At 53.1% G+C, this 20,358-nt stretch overlaps 1 protein-coding gene across 1 annotated transcript; it reads right to left on the reverse strand.

Moving 5' to 3' along the window:
- Nucleotides 1-107: 107 nt before the first annotated feature.
- FZR1 (fizzy and cell division cycle 20 related 1) lies at nucleotides 108-20,017 on the reverse strand. The gene is made up of 14 exons (XM_065042411.1): nucleotides 19,879-20,017; nucleotides 10,743-10,879; nucleotides 9,608-9,733; nucleotides 9,312-9,375; nucleotides 8,782-8,909; nucleotides 8,258-8,340; nucleotides 7,659-7,842; nucleotides 7,412-7,477; nucleotides 6,847-6,949; nucleotides 6,007-6,191; nucleotides 4,887-5,120; nucleotides 4,705-4,809; nucleotides 3,771-3,863; nucleotides 108-3,058 (listed from the first exon to the last, which is right to left on the reverse strand). The coding sequence occupies exons 2-14, from the start codon at nucleotides 10,809-10,811 to the stop codon at nucleotides 3,017-3,019; spliced, it is 1,482 nt and encodes a 493-aa protein (XP_064898483.1). The 5' UTR covers nucleotides 10,812-10,879; nucleotides 19,879-20,017; the 3' UTR covers nucleotides 108-3,016.
- Between the last annotated feature and the right edge of the window lie 341 nt (nucleotides 20,018-20,358).

The following is a 20,358-nucleotide window of genomic DNA, read 5'->3' on the forward strand; positions in this document are numbered from 1 at the left end:
CAGGACGTGTGGTGAGAAAGCAGGTGCCTCCAAAGCCGGGGCAGCTGCTGCGGGGACCCAGGGGACTCACACACTACTCACCTTGCCAAGGAAACGCCCAAGAGACATAAATTCACAACTTGTTTAATGCCAGTTAAATTGCTTTAACATGGAAAAGTTACAATGCCTTTTTTTTTTCCAACATATGATGCTTCATATATAACAACGCCACGAGGTCGCAGACTTTACCACACAAACTCTGGGAGGACCCTTTGCTCAACCCGCACGGTTCAGCGCTTACAGACCACACAGCGCACACACGAGCCGACACCAGCCTCCTGTCCCCACCAAACCGCCACAGCAGCCCCAGCACTGCAGCACCTGCCTGAGCGAGACCCGGCACAGCCCCAGGGCCGGCGCCGCCGCCGGGGAGCTCCGTGGAGCGGGGCAGGGAAGGAGCCTGTGCCGCGCTTCACCAGCAAAGCTCACCACGACAGCTCCTTCTTGCCACGCTCATGAGCCAACCAGCTCGGCTGCAGACGGGCCGCGGCCTGGACATCGCCAGCCCGCCCTGCCAAGGGTGAGGAGAGAGTCGGGGTGAGCCGACCTGCGCCCGAGGCAGCTCCAACGTGAGAAAAGTGAGAGAGGTGGTTTGTGAAAGTCCCTGGCCGGGGAGAGGGCGCGAGGGGCACCGGGAGAGCAGCGAGCACCGAGCTGTGGCACCCACCACACTGCCACTGTCCCGGCAGCGCACGGGGCTCCTCCAGGGAACGTGCCCGTGTGTGGGGTGAGAAGCAAAGCCGTCCCCCTGCCCGCCAGCCGCCACCCGTCCCCAGCAGCGCTGCGCTCACTGCCCGGCTCCCTCCACCCGCTCCAGTGTGGGCACAAACAGTGTGAAAGCACCGCACGGCTGGGACCTCGTGTCCCACACCTCAACCACCAAATTCTCCCTTGAGGAGAAAGCGGCATCTCCTGGGGGTCTGAATGTCGGGATTCAGGCAGGAGACAATCCACAACAGACAAGACAATCCCCACCCACCCCCAGCCCTGGTGAGAACACCCCGGTCCCCGGGCTCCGCTGCCCGACGGGGCCATGGCAGCCGGGACAGACACCCGTGACAGACCGCAGCTTGCTCAGCTCATCCTTCACTTCAAACCCGCGAGTCAACTCCATCACCTGACGGAATGCTGACACCTCCCCAGTGCTCTGCAGCGGTCCTTCGCAACGCTCAGGTTCAGCGGTGACAGTGAGTGTAACAAGCAGCCAGGAGGGGGCTGGGAGCCCACCAGGTGATTTTGACACCAAGCCCCACGTGGCCAGAACTACAATAAAGTGGTTGTGTGGAACCGGCTCTTCAGAAATTACATTGAAATTACATTTCAGAGGCAAGTGATGCTGGTGAGAGGATGGGCTGCCAGTGGGGACTCGGCGGTGCCAGCCTGGCGAGCTCCCGGCACACCGGCTCCTCCCAGCGCCACCGGTACCTGCGACAGGCAGAACCAGCACCGAGAGCCCGGCGCTGGCGGAGCGGCACACGCGGTCACGGCTGCGGTAACACGGCACCTCGCTGCCCGGCTCACCCGGAGGATACTGGTGGCACTGGGGAAAGGCAGCTGTGTTGCTACAACCGGCCCTCAGTCTGGCTTCAGGGAAAGGAGGAAAAGAGAGAAAAGCATCGCCTTTGCACTCTGCAGAGAACGGGTCAAGGTCTATATACACGGCCAGGAAAACCCCAACGAGGGCAGGAAGCAGCAGGCGTGTCCAGGAGCGGGCACAGCGGGGACAGCGTGGGCACGGGACAGAACGCGCTGCGGCCAAACAGCTTCTCTTTAAACTAAAAGCAACACATACACACAAGTGCTTTGCATCGCATCCCATGGCACTCAGCACGCAAGCAGGCACTCTCACCATCTAACGTAAAACAAAGAAACAAATAAAACCCCAACAAACCAAAACCAAACATCAACAGGGCCCTGGCTCTGATGTGGAGACTGAAAAATCAACCCTTCCTCCTCGCTTTAGAGAAAGAGCCCCCGCTCTCGCTCCGACACGCTGTCCCCCCTTCCAGCCAGAAGAGGCCACGCTCCCTCCAGAAAACACATCCACCCGCGTTGTTTGGTTTCTCAAACACATCTCAACTGCTTTTGTCCCGGGGAGGACCCCAGGGGCACCAGCCCGCCCCAAACGCGCCCGGGAGCTCCGCACGCACGGCGCTCGGGCTTTTCATTCTTTCCAAGCCATTGTTGCTCCTCTCGGTTAACTAAGGATCACACCAGAACATGCAACAGCAACTTCAGAACTTTCTGAATGCGCTCCCTCCGAGGTGGAGCCTCTTCAAGTCTCCTCCCAAGTTTAGAGCTCAAAAAAATGTATGTTTGAAGGCAGCTGTCAAACATGCCAACAAAATCAAGCTGTCGTAGGGGAATGATTGTATCGAGTACTACAGTACCTAGTGAAAAAAAAAGGAAAATAAGCGTTTCTCCAGTTTCTTCGTGTAATGGGGATGGCAGGCTGTAAACAATGCCCTTGGACGACCAGAGAGGCCAAGGCCCCGCCTGGAGTCCAGCCCCTTGCACCAGTTGTATCCCGCAAGTCCGGCTGGTCCTGCCCGCAGAGCCGTCCCCCAGCACCGAGGGACAAGCAGCACATGGAACCTTCCCACAGAGCCAAGGACACGCGCGTCTCTCCCAGGAGGGGAAAACGCAGCAGATGGGATGGCCTCGATCCGGTCGCAATGGTCCACGTCACGTGTTTTCTCCAGTACGAGGGTTGGAGGATGCTGGTTTGACGTTTCTCTTTTACCCCTTTCCCTTTATGCAGGATGAATCCGTAAACCTTTGGCAGCTCCCTCCCCCATCCCAAATACTGCCGAGTGTGGTTCGCAAGCATGTGTTTAATGAGCATCCGCTGGGTCCGTCCTCCAGCCCCTCCGGCACTCCCTCCCTCTGGCTGGTGGTCCGGGGTTCCATGCACACCAAGGTAGTGGTAGATCCTGGTATGCCAGGCTGTTGTCTCCTGGGGCGCAGTGCGGGGGGTTTATCGTATCCTGGTGAAGAGGTTGAGAACGGATACCGACTCCTGCCAAGAGAGGAGAAAGCAGGTGCTGAGTGCTCCACAGCGGCGCTGCAGCATTGCCCCATGGGCTGGGTTTTTAAACAACTGCTAATCCACCGAGCTGTCTCTAGCTCAGGGTTACCAAAGTCCAACGCCATAAATATGCCCTTTCTTTTCTCCAGTGGATAACAAGGAGCACAGCAGGCAGTCCCGTGGGAAGCTGCACCCTGAGCCATTGGAAACCTGGGGACACCCAGCAGTGCCCAGCACCAGCTCCCGCGTCGGGATCTCTGTGCCGCTCTCCGCTGCCCCACCTGACACGCCAAAAGGCTCTCGGAGCACCTGGGACAACCCACTTTGGTGACAGCGAGTTGTCAGTGGCAGCATCCACGAGCCTGTTTCCAGCTGGGCCACCACTTCCAGCAGTTTGGGGACAGAAGTCTCCAAAGCCCGGGCAGGTCCCAGCAGTGTCCTTGCCCGGGGACACGCTGCGTTCAGAGCTCCGTACCAGCCAGAAGGACCTGCTGTCACACTGCCTTGGGCAACCTTTTATTCGTGTGATGACTACAAATCCCTTTATATCTCAGCAAATTTAACCCTTCCCTGCATCCTGTGTTCAATCTACAGGATACGGTGAAGATCAGAGGCAAGGCAGCAGAACAGAGGACTGATTTCACCCCGAAGGCTGAGCCTCCCGCGTGGCCGCGGCCGCAGCCATCCACAGCACCACCCTTACCTTCGTTGAGCGGGTTTTACTGAAGACGTTCCAGAAGCGCAAGGTCTCATCTCCAGCTCCTGTAACTATGGCCTCCCCGTCAGGGGACATTGCCTACGGCCAAGAGAAAACAACCTTTAGCACCTGTTACATTTTTGAGGTTGAAAACGAATCTTCATTGGAATGCAGAAGAGATATTTAACTCTCCTTCCTACTTGGCTGGTGGTGGGAAACCAAACACAGCTACCTCTGCTTTCATGTGTCTTACTCAGTCTCAGTGGGTGCCAATTCCAGCATTTGCATCTCACTTTTGCAGCTATGGAACACATGGGTGGAACTATCATAAAAAGGATTCCTGCGTTAAGAAATCCAAGCTGTTTGTAATTGAGGCTATTCCTCCCCAGATTATAAATACGTGTTAGGGCAGGAAGCGTGATACGACTGGCATTTGCCAGCTCTACTGGTCACTTACGTTGGAATCTACCTCACAAAACAGTATCAGTGTAATTATCCTCTCTGTTATGAACCCACTGTGAGCCCTAAGTAACAGGAACAAAGCAGGTACGAGATCAGCGTGGATTAACCACACCAAACATTTTAATGACAAATTAGGAGGACTGAAAGCATCAAATTCTTCCCCTGCTGGCAGCCACCCGTGAAAAAGTGCACAAGTCTTAAGGGAACAAGAAGAGATGCTTGTGCTTCCTCAGAAGAGTTTTGGCAGGCTTTTTATTCATTAACCAAGCCTCACATTTCCATAGCAGCAAATCAAAGTATCCCTTGCAGGCAAAGAAACCAGACACAGAGAGTTTTTCATTGCTTGCAGGGCAGCATTCACATCTCCACCCAGACGCCAGGCAGCTCTCAGTGCCACTGGCACCGCGGCCCTGGGGCTCACGCGTGTGCAGCCAAACAAGCAGCTACAGAAGTTTTTGGAGACACGGCCATCGCTTACCAGATATAAGACTCGGTACGAGTGCCCCGTTAGCTTTGCTACTTGAGTTAACGAGGGGTATTTCCAGACGAGAATCTGGTTCTGCGAGTATCCGTGGGTACTCACCTGCAAGGGGAGAGGGAAACATTCATAACGTTTCCTGACACGAGAGAGCTCGGCAGCAGGACCGTGCGGGCACTTACGAGCTCGTTGGCGTGTTTGGACCAGGCCAGGTTGCACACTTGTGACCCGGTGTCGATGCACTGCAGGGGCTGCCCGGTGAGCGTGTTCCAGAAGCGGATGCAGCGGTCGGCCGTCCCGCCACCCGAGGCGAGGAGCCCGTGCTGGTGCGGAGACCAGGCGATGGCTTTTACCGCCGCAAGATGCTCAGTGTACTGTTGGACGGGGCTCAGGCTGGAGTGATTCCAGACGAGGAGCTGGCAGAGAGGAAAGACGTGATCAAACTCACACTGCAGTCATGCGTCTGCAACACCCACAAGCCACGACGTCGCGCTGGGACTGACGAGGGTGGTTGGCCAACAAGCAGATTTCCCACAGCTCTGCCTGGGCACACGTGTCTCCGCTCTGCACTTGCGGCCCCGAGGCCGGTCCCACCCTGCGCCACGCTCAACCGCAGAGCCACTGCACCACCAGGAAGCCAACAGTCCTTAAGCTGAACTTGGGAAGCCAAAGATACAGTGTCACTGACCAGGAACTCAAACTCCTTTGTCTTTACGGCTGTATTATTCCTGAACACATTCAGAAATATGCTCAAGTTCATTAGAAGGTACTCTGAGCAGGAAGAAGTCTCTACAACCGCGCTGTCACACAGACACTGGGCAAATTCACTGCCTAGCAACCCGCTCCACGGGGCTCTGAACGCTGCTCCTCCGTAACAGATGCTTCTTCCATATGGTGCTCAGGGAAGCACGAGCCTGCATTATAGGTATTTTGAACTTATGTAGCTCTAAACTCTGTTTCCTTCTTCATACATAAACATTATTGCAACAAACTTGACTATACGCTACCTAAACAAAGTCAGGAAGTACAGCTTAGCAGTAGCTTGGTTGAACTCAAACCCCTGAGTCAAGCTACAGATTTAATTAGCCAAATACAGAAGCAAAATTAAATTTGCCTTTTAAATTTTATTAGCGAGAGGAGACTGAGTAGAAGCCCAGCATGATTTCTGTCTGGGCACAGCCCAACAACTGAAACAAAATCCTTTTCAGAGAGGATGAATATCCTTAAAGAAAGGGGGTCTGACACTTCCTCGTGAAGATGTAGCGACACCGAGCCTCGCGTGACGCCTTGGAAGCGCTGTACCTTGTTATCGTTCCCTCCAGAGGCCAGCAGCTGGTGGTCTGTGGACCATTTGAGCCCACAGACCTCCTGCCTGTGGCCCTGGAGCCGCCGCTCGGACTGCAGGGGCGGGGTGCGGATGTCCCGCTGGAGGATCATCCTGTCCCGGCTCCCAGAAGACAGCTGGTCCGCGTTCCACGCCAAGGCACCTGCAGCACAGCAGAGCGGAAAGTCACGGTGCGGGAGGATGCGGGAGCGGGAGGGCAGAGCACACCCACCACAGTGGCCAAGGTTAAAAAATACAAAGGGGAAAAAAACCCAAACCACAACCAGTGCTCACAGACCTCCACTGCCTTAAGTCCTAGAATAGTGTACAGAAAAGATTAACCTGCACAAACTTACTGAAGGTGTCACTAATCCCATTTCACAGCACAGGAAAACAGAAATAGAACTCAGAGGGTGCCTCGACTTCCCAAATGTAACTCCAGTGTTCAGATTCACAACGTCTCTGAGCAACAAAAACAGTCGCTGCGGAACAAGGGAACTGGAAATCTCCGTAAAGCAGCCTGCCTGCAGGGCTGAAACCGGCAGCTGGTGGCAGTGAGAGACCACGTAACCCAACCTAAAATGCCTCAGACGTGGAGGAAACACCTGCTGCAATACTCAAACAGCACCACACCCAAGATGAGAACACCACATTTACTACATGATAATATTTTGAAGGCTGCTCAAGACATAGCGGGGGATAAATACCAATTCTGGTACTTTTGGGGTTTGCTATTTCTAGCAGATCCCTCACTTACAAGGAAAAGTTCAGTCACGAAGAAACGAAATGCGTGAAACCTCTGCCTCCCGCCTCCTTACCCACTCTGGCTGTGTGCCCCTCCAGCATGGAGAGCTTCTTTCCCGCAGCCGCATCCCAGATCTGTACAAAGCCCTTGTGAGTGCCAACTGCTACCAGGTTCCCCTAGACAAAGAGAACCCCATGATCAGTAACGCCGTAAGTAAAGGCAGACATGAAACAACAGCTAGAAGCTGATGAAAAGACTCAATAAATCCCACAAGATGGAAAGTATCCAGAATTCTTGCATCTTTTCCCTACTGAGAGGGCCGAGCAGCCTGGCTGGAATATGTTTATTGTAACATTTTATTGTCAAGAGCGGGAAAAGGAAAGTGTCTCTTTCTCCCTTCCGCACCTCTTAGCAAATGGCTCCAGAACCTCAGGGGACAGGATGTTGCTCTCTATCCCCTCTCATTTAGCCGAGGAAAATAGCGCGGACAGGAAAGCACAACAGGTTTGTGATGCATATGGGGAGTTTGGGGAAATACAGGAAAACAACCCAAGACGTTAAAACCTGTGAGGAAGAGCTACACAGCTACAGCAACAGTGCCTGGACTCCCCTGTCACTGGTGACAATGTTATACTGACCCGCTCCGACCAGCCCACAGACGTTACAGAATCTCCTTCCACAGAGAGATCGCACAGTCGGGTTACCTTGAAATAGGACAGGATGGAATAAGAAACAGTCGTTATTGTCACATCAAACTATTGGCTGTCTCAGACAGTTTGGGACAGAGCATCGCAAGTGCTGAATCCCCACACAGCACGTCCCACAGCTCTGAAAGACACCGACAGCAACAGGTACTTCGCTCTCCAGACACCGAGGATCATTCACCTGGCTGGTACAAGCGCTCCACAGGTAAACACAAGTCCCAAGGCCAACACTGAGGACGTTAAGAGAGGACCAGTCCACCAGGTTCAGGTAGAAGTCATCCTGCAGCTCTGGGGCATCCAGCACTTTGAAAGGAATCTTTGAGATTTTCCGCGTTGGTTTTCGAGGTGATCTTAACAGCTTCTGACTGTTTACGAAAACAGATAGAAAAACAACTACGGATCTTACACATCGGAGCAGATGGCAGACAGATGTAGCCACTCTTTAAAGCGTGCCTGCATGCCTATGAAAAAGCACAAAGAGGCTGCTAAACTGTTTCCAGCAGGTAAGACTGGAAGGAATTAGGTTCTGCTTCTATAAACGAGCTAGGCAGCAAAAAGCTAAACTGACTACCGAAAGCTGGCCAAGGCATATTAAGTATCTATAGGCAGGCTGGGCACCTGCAGAAATTCTTAGAACTTGACTGTCCCTACGTATCTCACCAGATTTCCAAAAGCAATTCACATCACAATTTTGGGTGCCTTAGGAAGAAGCCCTAGAGAACCCCCCAGGGTCCCCTGTCCCAAGCCTCCCGTTCCCACAGTCTGCAGAGTCAGCGTTACCTTTTGTTGCTGACAGGAGACAGGGAATATGGTGAGACCTCGTTGCCATCATCTGGACTAGAGCGCTTTGTGCTGAGCGAATACTGCATAAAGAAAAGACATCTAGTGAGAATCGGGCATGCCCAAGGCCCAGGGGATCGCTCCCAACACACACTGGTGCCCGATGCCTCGCTAACTCCAAAACCCAGGCAGATTTTCCAGCCTTTTCAGTTCCTTCCTTTCCCAGGTGCTCTGTAACCATACAAAAAAATTCATCTCCACTCAAGTCCAAAAGCTTGGTTTGGTCATTACTACGCTGTTCAAAACCCCTTGGTTCCAGCTCAGCTTCCCTGCCAGTACAGAAATAGGAAGCGTATAGCTGCAGATATTTATGTTCTTTTTCCAAGCCACCAAATTTTGTTCTCAATAGCTTATCTTAGGCCACAACACCGTCTCGCGCGCGCTACAGCTCAGCAGAACCGTGTGCTTTGTTCAGTGATGCACACGTGCCGCCTCCATTGGTTTAATGCAAGGTAACCACTTACAGTGAAGAGCGACTTCTTTTCCGGGGTGGACGGCTGCAGCCTCCTGTCTTCTGTCTGTGGGTCTTGCACTTTCTCAATCCCTGCTCCTAAGAGTTCGTTCTTCAGCAAGGCAGAGTAGGCAAGGCCATCTGCAAACCCAGACAAGTGCTTAGGCAGAGAATTCAGAAGCAGCAGACAGATCTGCAGGGGGTGGCAGGACCAAAGCTGTACATTCACAGGGCCTCTTCATAAGCCTGGGTCCTCAGTTTGGAACTGAGATTAGCAGCAAGCTTCCCCTCCCTCCACTTCATCAGGGAAGTGCTTCTGCGGCACAATAAATCAAGGGATACAAATAGCCTCTTGCTGCTCAGACATTCGCCAGAAGCCTGTTGAGATGATCTGGTTTTCACTCTCGTGATGTGGGAATTTCCTAGAACACCAGCACGAGTTTTCGCACGAGCACGACAGTGCCGGCGTTCCCTTGATTTCCGAACTCCCCAACGGTCTGAAATATAAGCTACAGGAGTGGCACAAGCGGTAGGCGGTCTCACCTTTGCCATTGTCTGATGTAGCGTCCTTTGCTTTTCTGTTCTGACTTGGTGATTTTTCATTTTCCTGAAATGGAGAAGCATGCTATCACCATATAGAGACTTCACAATACACAGCGTAAATAACAACGAAGGACCACAGGGGCAGCCTGTTTGAAGACAAGCATTCACGGGACCTCCTCGGGGGCAGCAGAAGACCATGGTGCAGCAGATAAACAGAGCGATCATGCCGGCCGAACCCAAATGCACCATTTCCTCACTTCCAAGACTGAGCTACAGGAAAGGGGAGCAAAACTTACATTTATTCTGTGGAAGTTGATGCTCCAGTTGGCCCCAGCTCTTGAGGGAATGAATCTGTCGCCATGCTTGCTAGGAGAAGACATTGGAGAATTGGAAGGTGTCAGGGTTCTTCTCATCTCTGATACCTGAATAGAAGAATAAAAGACACACACAAGAACAAGTGCTGATCACAGCAGGGTTCTGAGAAACATCAATGAGGTCTTGCTAAAGCTGAATATGCCGAAGTAGAAGAGCCAAGCATTAGTTTATCCCCTTTGCAGAATAAAAGTAAACCAGAGTCCAACTGTCACAGGAACTTCTGTCAAAAGAAGCAATTAAACAGCCTCTTCTCTCTGTTCCTTCGCACGCTGACGTTGTCAAAACGAACGCGTGGAAAACTCACATGGTTTTTCATAGAATAATTCATGTTGGAAAGGACCCCAGCTCAGATCAGGGCTAATTTCCAAGCTACATTGAAGGTCACAGCCTCATCCCATTGAGTTTTTGGCAACTCCAGGGACAATGACCCCACGAGTTCCCTGTTGTGGTGTTTGGATGCCCTCACTGTGAACGTTTTTTCCCCAATATCTAACTGGAATTCCTCCTGTTGCAGCTCGTGTCCATTGCCTCTAATCCTTCCACTGTGTACCTCTGGAGAGAGACCGAGTCCATTTCCTCCATAACCGCCCACCAGGTAGCTGAAAGGAACAACTTCATCCCTCCCAAGCCCCATCTTCTCCAGGCCGAGCAACAGGTCTCAGCGTCTTCCTGCTCCAGCCCCGATCATCTCGGTGGCCTCCAGCCTTGCTCTATCTCCTCAAGGCCTATGGTCCGCTGGTTTGTTTGCCCCTAAGTTTTTCCATTCCACATGTACTTACCGAGACTATTTAGTAAAAAGGTATTACAGAGCCACATAAAAATATCTTAACTCCTTTTCGCAACCTGAACGGAGTTTATATATTCAAAAGCTTTGTTGAAGTCGAGCTATTTGGTTATTTGTAGAACAGCTCAGGAACTCACACCTGCTCACAGCCCAACACAAGACTCCAGTTTGCTTCCAAGAGGTCCCATATCCTTCAAAAGCTCAAGTGAAAACAGCCACAGGCAACTTAATACTCAGACTAAGACAGTTTAGCACGGCCTGTCGGTACTTACACAAGGCATCGTGTTTTCATTCTGTATGTTGATTTGGCGCAGGAGTCGTCTCTCGTAATCTTGGTCCATGGTGGAAAGCAGAGGGACTGGGGAGCTCAGGAATTTATGTTCATTAAGTCCAACCAGTAATTAGTCCGCTGCAACACACAGAGGGAGAAAAACACTGATAAACACCCCTCCACAGAGAAGGCGCCTCTTGAGAATCTCCTAGAGTGCTTTCAAGTCGAGACCTTTTTTCCTGCCCAGAGCACTGGTACCAAACTGGCGTGATACAGCGCAGGGCTGCTCGCAGAAGCGCTTTGCTGCATCCCTGCCCTCGCTCGCTCACTCTCGAGCATCTTGTGTCTGACAGGACCCCAGAGCAGCCACCTCAACCAGAGCAGAGACCGTGACACCAGAAACCGGCGCAGTTCGGCAAAGCCGCCCCCAGACGCCCCCTGGCCAGCCCCCCGGCAGCAGCTCCCCCAGCACGGGCACTTGGAGCCGCGTTCAAAGGATCGCAGACGTTCAGTGTCGCACGCTGCAGGAACACAGGCAGCGATGGAGCAGGTACCCCTGGGCTAACGCTACCTGCCTGATGCCCACACTGTCCCAAATATTCTTCTTGGCCAGCACAACGCCAGCTCTCCTATACCTACACAGTCTGTAAGCAACGGTAAGCATCTTTCAGTGTATGTTTTAGGAGAGGGCAGCTTCATAGCCTGGATTTGGCTGGCTAAACTACAACATCCATCAATAAAAGTGTTAGCTAACGCTTCTGCAGGGATGTGGAGTCCCAGCCCGTCTCCGAGCTCTGAAGGGCACAGACCAGCAGCGTCAGGGGAGGTTGAGGTTGGATGTGGGAACAATTTCTTCCCCAAAGGGCTGTGGGGCATTGGAACAGGCTGCCCAGGGCAGTGCTGGAGTCACCATCCCTGGAGGGCTGGACAGACGGACGATGCTCTCAGGACATGGGGCAGTGCTGGACTTGGAAAAGTTGGGTTAATGGTTGGACTCTATGATCTTAAAGGTCTTTTCCAACCTCAATGATTCTGTGATTCCACTCGTGCCCAGCCCCGACTCGCACACACCTCGTGCTTCGTCCACAGCTCACGGTGACACAGAAATGTCAGCACGGAGGAGACGTGGCAAGTTGGTCTTTCCACCAAGATAAATATCTCCAGAGGGAAAAATGGAATCTAACACGCACGCCACACAAAAAATCCCCACAATACACAGGCATCTGGAAGCCGTGCAGAATGGAAAGGGATTTTCATTCGCCGTTATTGTATAAACGCTTACAGCATCTGGCCGGCATCCCAGCTGCACAAATGGAGTTGCCTCAAGATACAAACTTGTGGCAGAACGCGGGCGGCAGCACACACAGAGGGCTGGGGACACGCTGCCACGTCCAGCGCCGCACAAGCCACCTCCGGCTCCCTCTGGGTACGGAAGGGTTTGCTGCAAAGAGGATTCCTTACCCCCAAGAGCAGAAAACATACTCAGGGTTTACCAGGAAAAACTGGAGGCAAGTTCCCAAGCAGAGAGGGGCACAGTAGCACAAGCTGTAATCCAGCGAGACGTGACCAAGTATGACAATATTCTCTGCTGTTAGCCTGCAGTCGAGATAAAGCACAGACCTGTGGACTAGCCTGCTGCCGTCCAGCACAGCTCCTTTCCTTGCACCTGAGCCGTCAGTTAGGGCTGAGACTTGGGCTTCCTACAAACGCGGGGACGCAGAGGCCTTTTCCTCCCTGCCATTAACAAGCCAACACTTTTCCAGGAGCATCCCCAACGCAGACAGTGCCGAGCGGATCCTGGGCACACCTGCTCACCTCTGCCGTCTCCTCCTCCCCCACGCTTTTCCTTTTCTAATACATTTCTCCCATATGTTCTTTCAGAGGCAAAACTGGAGAAAGCTGCCAAATCTAACAGTAATCAGCTTCCAGCAAATGAAGAGTCAGAGATGGCAGCATTGTGACAGAAAAGTCAGAAGAGTCTGGGGTGTTATTAATGCAGGAGGTTAAAAGAATACAGCATATCCCACATCAAACACTCTCCTTCCACCTGCAGTTTACTCACCACTGTCCTTATCTACCCGTGATCTTCTAAATCTACCCAGAGGTTTACAGGACCTCTCAAACCAGGCATTTCAGGAAAATGCCTTTCTCCCACACCCCTTCTTTTTCAATCATTTTTTAACACCATGAATAAGAGAGATCAGGTTGTGGAGCACGGTCAGCTGCGAAGGGTCCTCTGAAAACAGCTCCGGGGGTTCGTGAGAGATCCAGGTCCAGTCACGCAGCACCGTGACCCTTAATTCTGATGTGAAACATTCACCTTCGGAGCTTTGCACGTGAGCTCCTATGCGCACAAATGTCAACTACAACTCCTAATGACGAACACAGCATCCACAGAGCAAACAACACAACACGGCAGCAATACTAATAAAACCCAAACAACTTTTTCAGGCTTTAGATGCTTCAAAATAAAGCATCAACAGAACATGAATTGTATTGGAATTACCGAGACATCCTCTGTCCCCTTGGGCCCTGTCAACATTTGGAAATATATTCAGTTTCTACAATTCAAAGCTCTCCTGCCTTTGGTGTTCTCGGAGTCTCTCACATTTAACACAATTACCTTTCAGTTTTAAGAGGGGTAAAATGATTTATAGACCAAAAAGGGGTCAGGACCTGTCGGATGGGCCGGGGCTCGAACCGACGGAGCCACCACGGCCTGGGCTTGTGACCGCGGCTTCAGCGCTTGCTGAACAACCAAACAGGCACGGGCTGCCCCTCGAACAACAGAGAACGCACTTTGCCAAACCTGTGCTCATTTCCCTGCCAACCCCGGCGCATTAAACACTGATCCGTACTGTGAAATAAAACACGACAAACCAAACCAACCAACATCTCAGTGTTTGAACACGTTAAGGTAGGATCAATTAAAAACAAAGCGCACTTGTTCAGCACCGTAACTTTACCGAGAAGTATTTTTCTTAATGTGAACTGCGATAAAATCCGGCCCATTCAAAGCCAGGACATAAAGTGCATGAACGGAATAAAGTCAGTCAGGGTACAAATTCTTCCCTGGGAACCAAAAAACTCCACCCAAACCCCACCTTCCTATTTCAAGCATAAACTACAGAATCAGTAACAAACAGCCCCCACACCTAACACAGGGAGCTCCTCAAGATCTTTCATTTCTTCAGCTAAAAGAGAACGTGCAGCCAGCGGCTCCCAGCCCCCACGGCCAAGCCTTTCGTACTCACTCGGGGGAAATGGAGAACCCACCACTTCCCACAGACAAATTCAGGGTCACCCAAACCCAAAGATGTTCTCTTCTCTTAGGGCCTGTAGTTACAGGAACAGCTTCTGAGGTAAAACCACATCATTACTCAGGTGCTGAACATGTACAAGCTCTCAAAAAGAACCCTGTGCCTCCCCACGTGGAAAAAGATGGAGTGAAAAGCACTTAGTCCTCTAAGCCACGAGCAGGGTTTGGAATCGAACCTGGACGTGCTGCTTCCCCAAAGCCAAAGTTCTCATTTTCCAATGTTCTACCCAAAACCCATGGCCAGGCAACACTTGCAGACCAACACGCTAAAGATCTCAGCTGGCTGCAGCAAAGGTGTCCGTCCGTCTGTCTGTCTGCCCCATGTGCAACCCCTGTCCTGTGTGGCTCACCCGGGTGACAGAAAACTAACCGGGGCCCGGAGGGCAGAGGTTTTTCAGCTGGTTTAGCAAGCAGCACCTCAACCTTATAAAAGCATTTCCAGTAATAGATTCTTCTATTTCTCACACTTTTGAACACATTGTAAGGAAAAAAATAAAGTTAAAACATGGCATTTTTGCTGTGTAATGGTCAGGGCTGTTACAAACGCATCAGGACAGCGGGGCAGACGGTGACAGGCGGGCAGACCCTCTGCTCTGGCCAGCCTGGAGCAGAGCTCGGCCACACTTAACCCAGCGGAGCACAGTTTATGTATTATGACAAGCCACCAATCCCTTTAAGTAACCAGCCTCCTCTCAAAAACAGCAGTACAAGAACCTAGAGCCTCCTTAAGTTCTTTAATATTCACCTTTCCAGTGATTTACTTACATACGAGCGTGAAAAGCATTTATAAAACGCACCGTATACAAAAGGAACCCCTATATAATACAATAAAACTTTATTTCAAAACTAAATATAAACTTGGTTGCCGCTCACTCAAAGCTCATTCACAGGGGCAGACCACCCTCCCAGCAGGGACAGTGCTACGGTGACAGCGTTCGGTGACAGATTCCACCCCGAAACCAAGGCTGCAGAGATTCAACACTCCACCGCCAAACCGAGACGCTGCGTTACTGCAAGAACCACCGTGCGGCATCACTGTATTTTAGAGTGTAACGCGCAGGTGAGCACTAAGATCCTGCAAACATCCCAAAGCACCCCGCAAACCAGCACCACCTGCGCCAGTGTCCTGGTTTTGCTAAAAGACAAGTTTCTCTTTCAGTGTATTTTGCCTGTCAGCTAAAGCTTCATATTAACTGCATTTTCCTGGAGAACCAGACACATGTTTTGGTAAACCTAGCAATGGAATGCAAACTTATTGATAAGCACGGATGGACATCTCGCGAGAGGGGCAACGAGAAACCGGTGACCAAGAAACTGACCAACTGTGTATAACATTCCATTCACGTGAATACTTCATATAAAATTGGGAGATCACGAGGATCTCGTGTGGCTTTTCCCTTTTCCCTTCTGCTTATGGCCGACATTAGGAGAGGACCTTGCTAGTCGTCCCTGCGAACTGAGGCCTAGTGAGAGACTGAATCCAGCTCCGGTTGGCTGCAGAGTCCAGTCCAGGACTTCGGGTGCCGGCTCCGCAGTTGCTGAGACTTTCAAGATTGGTTTTGTATATTTTGTATTATTTTCTCTATTCTTATTAGTAGCATTAGTAAAACATCTTTAATTTTTTTCCAACTCTCTTCACTCTGTGCTTTTTTTCCTCCCAATCGCCTCTCCTTAGTGAAAAGGGGGGAGAGGGAGGGGGAAGTGTGGGGAGGGGGGGAGAGGGGGTTAACAATACATCTGCCAGGGTTTTATTGTCACCCCGCAATCTTAACCCTCAACAGCCAGGAACGCGCGGACTCCTTCGTACGCTCACCGCAGCTCTAGAACGCCCTTCTTCCAAAAATACCAACTTCTCAGTGAGCAGCCATGGGCGCAAACTGAATTTAAGTTGGATTTGAAAGGTAAAGCGGCTCAAAGGCAGAGCCAAGACGGTGTCTTCATCTCCTGTCCGCACTCGCCCCCCCGGTCATCACAGGAACACGAGAAGCGCGAGATGCTGCGGTTCCACCCGGAGCTCGAAGCTCAGGAGACACATGGCGTGCGCAGCCCCGCGCGCCCCTCACCGCGGGGGCGGGAAACGTCACCCTGTAATTCAGATTGCAGGTGACAAACCTTTGGACTTCCTGCAACTCACCACATCTCCACCTGCGCTCACCAAACAGCTACGAGACTCCCCGCAGCCCTTTGGGGGCTTCTGAAGCCGATTTCAGGCTTTGCGGCTCCCCTTTCAAAGCAAAGTGCAGTGCTACCAAGACACAGGGACCCTGAGCAGCAAACCACGGGGCAGCAGCGCTATTTGGAACCCCCGGGCTGCGGAGCGCTGCGGGAAACCTGTGCAAGACAAGGATGAGGAACCGAGCACAGAGAGCTCTGCACAGGGCAGGGACTCACATGAGAGCAGAAACGCAGGGTTGTAACGCTATCAGGAAACAGCAAAATCCGTGTCTTTGGAAGAGCCTTTACTAAAAATAAACACCCCCTCCACTAATAAATCTTCTCAGTACAGCATTACAGGCCCAAAAGTTTTTCAGCAGGATTTTCATACACAAGATAGTTGTTCATCCGAGGAGAACGCCACGGGAAGCGTAGCAACAACATCACTAGTGTTGCCTCTTAAATGGATGCTGCTCAGGTATTGCCATCGCTTTCAGGAGAGGTTGTTTTCCTAAATCACCTTCTCTCCACAACCAGCAGAAAACCAGGGAAGCTGACAGAGCCGAGTCTCAAAAGACAAGCGCGTTTTCAGCTGTTCAGCCTCAAATACAAGTCACGGCGGACGGCAGAGCTCAGGCTGCCAGAGCCGCAGCCCCAGCCGAGCGGTTACCAAGTTTGCTTCGGCCGGCTTTTAATAAGTTAGGAGAACGGTAGGTTTGTTACTTTACCTTCCTAGATGCCGTTTTCATCCAATACACACCTCACTGCAGCGTACAGCCTGCTAGGAGCACAGGGTTTATCTAAGACATGACACCCATGTACCCAGCAGGGGATTTCTCAGAAAACCATCACCATTAAAACCCTCTTTATTGCCCGCGGGTAGTGATTATTTCACCGTTTCACTGTGCTGCTCCATAAATAAGAGGGCCACACCTGCTCCCAAGAAATCTGAAATGAAGTACAAAGTCTCCAGCAGTGCGGGAAGCCACACGCTGGGAACCAGAGTGTGCACGCCCGACGTGTGCTCAGTGAGGGGCCACCCTGCGGGTCAAAGGCAACCTCTGATTAACAGAAAGTCTCAGGAGAGGTTCATCTGTTATGAAAGCAAAACAAACAAGATGCAGCAGAACACAAAACAAAACGCCTACTCTCCAATTTTAGAGATGCGATAATTAGCAAAGGTACCTGGGTTACACGGCATTAGAACATCGGATCCTTTCCGGCTGTTACACAGACTTGGTTCAGGTTCTGAAGGCTGAGTTAAAGATCAGGTTCTGCTCTGACAGATCGCGCTTGAGAAACACCAAGCGCTGAACAAGTTCTGCTGCTGTTTGCTCGGCAGCTCCCGCGGGTGTCAGGGACACGCTCGGGCACAGAACAATCGTACGCTGGGGAAGGAGCCGGGTACTGGACAACGAGAGGAGATGCATTAACCTCGCTGTGTTCCGCTCCGAGATCGCACCTCAGTCTGTGAGGCAGCCGGACGGATCCGCTGGGACACGGCGACTGCTCCTGACTCACGCGGCAGAGGGAGCGATCAAAAAGCCACCCGGTTCCTGCCCCGGGACCCCACGGCCCTGCAGAGCCGCCGGCTGGGGAGGCACAGGGCGAGTCACAGCAACAGCGTGTCTGTCCCCATTGTCACCCCACGGCAGCTTTCCCCACAAAACCACGTGTTTCGGACAAGTCACCGGACAGACGGGAGCAACAGATGTTCTGCTTTCGGATGCTCGTCACCAGCATACGACAGTACGTATTTGGGGGATCACCTACAAGATATTCACTTTTTTTCTTGTTTTCCTGCATACTGCAAGGTGTTTGGTAAGAAGGAAATGAGGACAGGCGGTGTGAAGTGCTTGGACCTTAGGGGTACAGGGCCTAAGGGGGGAATTTTTCCATTCTAGACTCAAAAAGGACTTAGGAGAGAAGCACGAGAGAAAGGCCACTGTATGCACTTTGTAACATTTCACAGAACCTTCAGGGCTTTTGGTTTGGGCTGGTTTTAGTAGTTTATAAGCTTTGTCTGAGCATGGCAAATTTTCCTAAAGCTACCAACTTTAACATTCAGTTTCCCTTCAGAAACATAAAAAATTTCACAGAATACAGTTGTCTGATTATGTTACACACCAAAACAGAGCACAACCAGCTAAGAGCACCAGCTCTACACAAAAGGTCTGCTTTAGCAGAGCTCTGATCAGAAGCCAGCGCACTGAAAACCAGGACTAAAAACTCACCAGCAATCCTGCCCATGGAGCTTTCCTGAGAAGGACAAGCGGTTCACAACTTTGCTTCATCGTTACACTTAAGCTACTGAAGGTGCAACGGTGCACCCGGTCAACCCACAAAAGAAGGTCATAGAATTGAGAAAATGAAGCAGCTTCGGCCAACAGACCCAGGAAATTCTGCTTCTGTAGTAAGAATAATGATCATAGCAATCAGTCTTTAATAGGAGACAATGTTGCCAGCAGCAGAGCTGCTCTGTGAAGAACCTTCAGCACAACACCACTACACACATCAACTCAGTCAGGAGCAGCACTTCACAAGAAAATGAGCACAACGCCTTCAAGAGAGCTACAAACCAAGAAAAAAAAGCCTAAGACACCTTCAGTGGATAACTCCAAGCTGACCTAACCTGACCGCGCTCCCGTGACTCCTCCAGATGAACGTTTTCCCTCGCCGCTGCGGAGGATGCTCAGTTCAGACTTTACGGCCTCCAGCCTGTAACTCGCTGAATGTGCACACTGCTTCCATTTACAAAACGTCAACACATGAAAAAAAACCCAAAACTAATGCAAGACACAGTGATATTAAGCTCCCTCAGAGCCCCAAAAGCCATGGGATGGACAATGGCACATCACCAAGCTGTGCTGCACATAAGTGGCTGCTTATGAAAGCTTCTGTTGCCACCTGGTAGCTCCCTTTAGTGCTACAGACCACAGCACAAAAATCTCGGCTACCATGCACGGTATCAATTCGATCAGGAAACTACGAACTGGCAAAGCAGCTGAGCCAGCCCCTGGCTCCCATCACACCTTTCCAGATCAGCTCAGGGTGCGCTGGCCGAATAAAGGAGCTACAGCCAGAGCCTGCAGCCGCTTGGACGGACACACGGACAGAACCGCCCGGGCCCGGCTGCATCACGTCCGTTAAGAAGCGTGTGCGATGCGAAGGGTCTGCGCGGCGGCTGTGCCGGTAGCCGGGGCCCCGGCCAGGGGGCCTCGCTGAGGGGCCAGCGCAGGGCTGCGGGTACGTGCAGCGGCACGGCCCCTCCCGTCGGGTCTGACGAGGCACCGCGCACGGCGACCGGCGCTCCCCTGAGCGCGGGCACCGCTCGCCCTCCGCCGGCAGCTCCGGACGCGGGGCAGCCCCGCAGGCCGGGGAGCGCTGACCCGCCCGAGCCAGCACGCCCAGTGGTGTCCGCGGAGGAACGGCAGCCCCAGCCGGGCTCCGAGCGCCGCCGGCAACGGCTGCTGCAGCCCCGCAGCTGGGCCCGCCCCGCCCGGCCCCTCCACCGGCCGGCACGGCCCGGCCCGGCCCGGCCCAGCCAAGCCCAGCCTGGACCCACAGACCCGCGCCCCCGGGGAAAAGGGCAGGGGCCGGCAGGGACCCGCCGCAGCCCGGCCCAGCGCAGCCGAGCCCCGCGGTGACACCGGCCGCACTGTACCTGCCCGCCCGGCCGGCCCGGCCCGGCCCCGCTCCGCCTCCTCCTGTCAGTCTCCGCCGGCCCCAGCGCTTCCCAATATGGCGGACGCCCCGGCCCGCCGGCCCCGCCCCCGCGCGCGGCACGACGGGAGCCGCCCCGCCCCCCCGTTCAAATCAATACAGGAAGCGCAGCGCGCGGCGCCATGGCAACGGCCGCGGGCCGGGGCCGTGACGTCATCTCTCAGCACACTGACGTCACGGCGGCGAGAGCCTCCCCGACGCGGAGAGGCAGCGGGCGCTGGGCTGCCTGCCGGGCCGGGCCGGGCCGGGCCGGGCTGCTGGGGCGGCCGGTGCAGGCTCCGGGCCCTGCGGGAGCCCAGCGCACAGCGCAGGGCCGGTTTGGCGGGAAGCCGCGGTGCCCCGCCGCCGCCCACCGCACAGCCGCTCCCGGTGCAGCCCTGCCCGGCCGGAGCTGGCACCAGCGCTCAGGTGACGGCCGAGG

The sequence above is a fragment of the Columba livia genome, chromosome 27 (assembly GCF_036013475.1).
Source record: "Columba livia isolate bColLiv1 breed racing homer chromosome 27, bColLiv1.pat.W.v2, whole genome shotgun sequence".
NCBI lineage: Eukaryota > Metazoa > Chordata > Aves > Columbiformes > Columbidae > Columba > Columba livia.

Excerpts from the sequence above, each read along its gene's own strand:
- FZR1 (XM_065042411.1), bottom strand. The coding sequence starts at position 10,811 with ATGGACCAAGATTACGAGAGACGACTCCTGCGCCAAATCAACATACAG. Across the intron at positions 7,843-8,257 it reads TCTCCTGTCAGCAACAAAAG|TCAGAAGCTGTTAAGATCAC; the intron begins GTAACGCTGACT and ends TTTCGTAAACAG. Across the intron at positions 4,810-4,886 it reads CCAAACACGCCAACGAGCTC|GTGAGTACCCACGGATACTC; the intron begins GTAAGTGCCCGC and ends CTCCCCTTGCAG.